The sequence below is a fragment of the Pinus tabuliformis genome, chromosome 2_2 (assembly GCF_031772625.1).
Source record: "Pinus tabuliformis cultivar Carrire ecotype Pingquan chromosome 2_2, CPIR1, whole genome shotgun sequence".
NCBI lineage: Eukaryota > Viridiplantae > Streptophyta > Pinopsida > Pinales > Pinaceae > Pinus > Pinus tabuliformis.
Window position 1 is genome coordinate 1,262,444,115 of NC_142300.1, and position 5,480 is coordinate 1,262,449,594.

Here is a 5,480-nt window from a genome sequence, read left to right on the forward strand (position 1 = left end):
TGTGTTTCTTCGCATATTTGGTATTCTGGAATTTCTCGCGGGTCAAGAGCATAACATGAGGTGTCATATAATAAGAACAATAGGACTTCCTACCCGTGGTATGACAATGATTGTAAATTTGCTAGGAAATCGATTAGAGATTCTCCCAACGAAACTATTAAGGATGAAAAAATCAAGGTGTACAAAGCTCTTATCAAAAGGAAAAAAAGAGAGTATATAAACAAGAGGCAAGATCATCTCCTTAACCTCTATAAAGTTGAGCCTAGAATGTTTTGGAGGAACATTCTTGTCTGTAAATCGAAAGAAAATAATCCGATCCCCTTAAGGGAATGGGATGTTTGTCTTAGGAATCTCTATGACTCCTTGGACACCATGAGCTACATCAAAATCACTCTTATAGAGGGAGATACCTTTTCTTTGGAGGACATGGAATCCGAGATTAAGAAGCTTGCTAATGGGAAAGCTAGGGATATTGAAGGGTACCAAGCTAAAATTCTCAAAATTGGGAGGTCCATCCTCACCCCGCACTTGCACAATCTCCTCAACTTGGTAGTTAAACACAGATTCCCTAAGCTGTGGACGCAAAGCCTTATTGTGCCTATATTTAAAAGTGGGGATAAAAATGTTCCCTCTAACTATAGGACTATCATGATTAACCACATTTTAGCCAAGTTGTATGGGCTCATTTTGGAAAAGAAGATTAGCACTTGGCTTGAAATCCATGGTAAAAGAGCCACTGGGAAAGTTGGTTTTAGAAGGCATCACTCTACGATCGACCACCTTGTCACTCTTAGGACCATTGTTGAGGATTGTCGTAACAGTAAGACTAATCTCTTTTGTTGTTTTGTTGACTTTAGAAAAGCTTTTGACATGGTTCCTCTAGAGAAGTTATGGCAAAGGCTTGATAAAATAATGGTTCCTCTCGAGTTAAGGTTCGTTGTTATTAGATTATATGAGAATGTTATTGCCAAGCTTAAGACCATCGAGGGTTGGTCTACAGATATTAAATGCAACATCGGTGTTAAGCAAGGGTGTCCCCTATCCCCTACCCTTTTTGACCTTTACATTGACAAGCTTGAGGAATGCTTAAAAGTTGTTGGTTGTGAAGGACCCAAGCTCGTTGGCATAGTCATTACTCTTCTCCTTTATGTTGATGATATCGTTCTTCTTGCCAGGAGTCCCGACAATCTCAATAAGCAGCTTAACACCCTCCACGATTATTGTTCCAAGATGGGTATGATTGTTAATACTGACAAGACTAAAGTTATGATTATTAAATCCAAAAAGATTGCCTATGATAATTTCATTTATGATAACAATTACTTAGAGAATGTTTCTTCTTACAAATATTTAGGTATTGACATCCACCATCAACTCAACTGAAACTATAGCATTGAGAAAAGGATTATAGGAGTTTGGAAAACTTACTATGAGCTTGAAAACAATTGGAAGACAACTGATCTTTGGGTTTGGAGTAAAAAAAATTCCTCTTCGAGAATCTTGTCACCCCTATTATTTTATATAGTTGTGAGGTGTGGGGCTACAGTCTATCTAGAGATTCATGGAGAAAGATTGAAATGATCCAAAAGAAATTCATAACCTACAACCTCAAGATTAAAGGTAATACTCCCTACCCTATTCTCTTAATAGAGGTTAGCCTTTCCCCATTGAATGCATGACTATGTCTAGGTATTGGATGTATAAGAAGAATTTGTATAACATGGAAGCCAAGAGACTCCCAAAAATTGCTTCTAACTCTAGTCAAAACCACCTTTAACTCAAGCGAGGGTGGCACAAGGATGTAAAGTTCTGGTTCGATCATTGGGAGATAAAGGAGGAGATCGTATTAGGGAATAAGGATAACATTAAAAACGTCATTACTTCCAAATTTAAGGATAAGTTGTGGAGTGATAAGGAATTAGAGGAGAAAAGAAAGTTAAGATACTATAAGGAAGTTATCAACCCCACACTTTCTAACCAAAAATACCTTTCTGTCTTAACCAGTGCTAAGAAGAGAATGAATATTGCAAGGATTCGAACTAATTGTCATGATCTCTAGAGTGAAACCGACATTGGTTTATTCCCAAGATGCCCTTGGACGAGGGAATATCCCTCCTTTACGATACTAAGAGAGTCAAAGGTGAAAAACACTTTCTCTTTGATTGTCTAGCCCTTACTCACATTTGCTCTCATTTCCAAAACATTTTCACCACGACCAACCTTCTCGGCTTGTTTAGTTAGAACAGTGACCTTGGAACGCTTCTTTCCCTCCTTTTTTATCACATAAATAATATTTTAAATAATCTCAATTAACCACTTCCTTCTTAAGGTCTTCTTTCCCTCCTTTTTTATCACATAAATAATATTTTAAATAATCTCAATTAACCACTTCCTTCTTAAGGTCCTATAGACCATATCAGTCTTAGTGGACATTAATCATCATCATCATCATCATCATCATCATCAATATAGTTTTTCCTTTTAAATATTCATTTTACAAATATTTAATTAAAAGAAATATTAAAAAATTTGGAGCAAGATTTTCTATCCTATATTGAATTGTATTGTATTTTTTTTTATATAGTTATTTTCATTTTTGTTTTGGACCAATAATAATTTTTTATTTTTATTTTATTAGAGACATGATATTCTTACACATCTCTTTATACTGGATTGTACAATGCACTTCTAAAGGTAACAATGATCCAACAAAATCAACCAAAATTTGTATGGTGTAATATAATAAAATATAATAGTCAATCAATTTATCTGTAATCAATTATATTTAAACATAATAAACCATGATCCACTATAAATTCAACCATAACAATGTTCAGCCAATGTTCAAGCAGATTACATTGGATCAGTCCCTTGCAGCTGTACTCTAGATTGACAATGGATGTAAGTGACGTGTTATAAAAGAATGGCCGCGTGGACTGTCGCCATAAACGATTATCACTTCGGTTTAACATAGCTGTCGATTACCTGGCTTGTCTTTTCTTCACGTCTGCGTTCCCCAAACACAAGTTAAGGCAGCGAATCTTGTACAAGACGACAACGGCATCTTACGCGTAAAAACCGCGTGAGAGCTTGATGGGAGAAGGTTCTTCACCTTCTAAATCCCACATTAACTCCATGTATGAGTCATGACCCTCACTCTCATTCTTTCGGTGTTTATTTATACACACCACATCACATCACAAACCTATTAGCTTCTGCCGCAACTCCACCCCTTCCCAACTCCTCATATTTATTCGTTGTTCTACAGATCCTCTCAATCCACCATTGCTGTGAATTTTGAGAGAAGTGGAACACATAATCTAAAATTCCTGCCAACGGATCAGATTAAATCAGAGACATTGAATATGAAGAGTAGAATGGGGTTTTCTAGTGTGGCCAGATTGGTGATTGTGATGATGAGAAAGGGATTTTGCACGCGAGTGCATGGCTCGTTGGTTGGGTAGTCCCCCACCAATGTTCGATCCCGATGTGTACCGGCTGCAGACCAGCTGCCCTGCAGCGTATATTTGATTATATGCGGTTGTAATCTGTCCCAATGTGTTGGCTGTCTTATGCGGTTGTAATGTGAAAGTTTTAATGGCTGTCTACCAAAAAAAAGGGCTATATAAGTTTGTTAAGGGAACTAGTCCCCTTCCATTTTTAAAAAAGAAAAAAGGATCATATAAGCTTGTTAAGGGAACTAGCCCCTCCCATTTTTAAAAAAGAGAAAGAGATTTGCAACGAAACAATTGCAAAAAATGATGCTGAGAATCCATGATCTCCACAGGGTACTTTTCAGAAGATTGGAAACCATAAGAGTGGCTTATGATCGCGTGCTGTTAAATTATGATGATCGCAGGCTATATAAGTTTGTTAAGGGAACTAGTCCCCTCCCATTTTTAAAAAAGAAAAAAAGATCATATAAGCTTGTTAAGGGAACTAGCCCCTCCCATTTTTAAAAAAGAGAAAGAGATTTGCAACGAAACAATTGCAAAAAATGATGCTGAGAATCCATGATCTCCACAGGGTACTTTTCAGAAGATTGGAAACCATAAGAGTGGCTTATGATCGCGTGCTGTTAAATTATGATGATCATTGCGAGGTTTCTTGCAGTAGCACTCCAGTGAAGGGTGATGAGAAGAGATCATGGGATGATCATTTCCATTTTCTTCTCTGCAGAGCTCTGCCCTGCGTTTGTCCCACTGCCCATGATGACCAAAATGGGAGCCACAAAGTTATGAGTATTGATGATCATCAACAACAATTACAGTTACAGTGTTGTTGTGTTGATGAGACGCCCAAATCCCCCATGGATGATCTCTGGTCTCCTCAAGTAGATAGAGAAGCAGAAGAGTTTATTACAGCGTTTTACACGCAGATGCGGCTACAACGTCAAGATTCTTATCAGCAATATCAGGAAATGTTAGCCAGAGCCACGTAGATCACTTTTTTTCGCAGGTCATTGATGGACAGCCTAATAAAACCCTACAATTTTTGCAATGGGCGCCCTCTTATGAAGGTATTTTTTCTTGTTGAATTTTACCTCCAGTTTTCTTCCTCTCGATACTATAGCTTAAAAAAACTCTTTGACCACTTTTATAAAAATGATCACCAGTTGATTGGTATACAGGTGAGACTTAATTTTATTAAATTTTAAGTTCAAATCAATCTTATGAAAGGATTGAGAGTGGATGCCAATGGCAAATGGCATAATCTCACAAAATCTTGGTAAAAGTTTTCTTGTTGTTGGACACCATCCAACATTAACACAATGACAGTGTAATTCATATTGACCATCCAACATTAACACAATGACAGTGTAATTCATATTGATGTTGACAAATGAATTTTAACAGTAATTTTTCCATCTAATATCAATGCTAATCTAGATTTAAACTCAATTTAAACCAAAATTTTTCCATCTAATATCAATGCTAATCCAGATTTAAACCCAATCTAAACCAAAAAAGAGAGAGAAAAAGAAAAATAGAAGTTAGTTATTAGTATGGACAGAATTCAAAATGGTTACTTTGTACTCTTAATATAATTTAAACTTGCAATTTCAATTTCTTAATCCAATTTAGGGAATTTCATGGGAAAATTTTGGGTTATATATATATATATATATCTTTATTAAAATTTAGCATTTTTTTTGAAATTGTAAATTTCTTTTACTTAATTTTATAAATTATGTAAATTTTATGATTTGTGATTTTAATAAATTTTCTAAAATTCAATAAAAAAAAATCTATTGAAAAGTTAAAATCAAACAAAAATTCAAAATATCAAAAAATCTAATAAATAATAACAATTGATCTTCTAAGATTTTAAATATTTCAAAATCTGCAATATTGATAACAACAACTATCAATGCATTAATAAACTAAAGTAATATATGCCACTGTCAAATTTAACCAAATACATTATCAAAAAAATGAAATATATTACTACCCATTAATCAACAAATAACTCCATATATA

General features: G+C 35.1%; 1 protein-coding gene across 1 annotated transcript; it reads left to right on the forward strand.

Annotated features, from left to right (window-relative positions):
• Nucleotides 1-426: 426 nt before the first annotated feature.
• Nucleotides 427-4,552, forward strand: LOC149198080 (uncharacterized). The gene is made up of 3 exons (XM_089408916.1): nucleotides 427-479; nucleotides 858-1,242; nucleotides 3,944-4,552. Exons 1-3 carry the CDS (start codon nucleotides 427-429, stop codon nucleotides 4,439-4,441), a joined length of 936 nt encoding a protein of 311 aa, XP_089265042.1. The 3' UTR covers nucleotides 4,442-4,552.
• The last annotated feature ends 928 nt before the right edge of the window (nucleotides 4,553-5,480 follow it).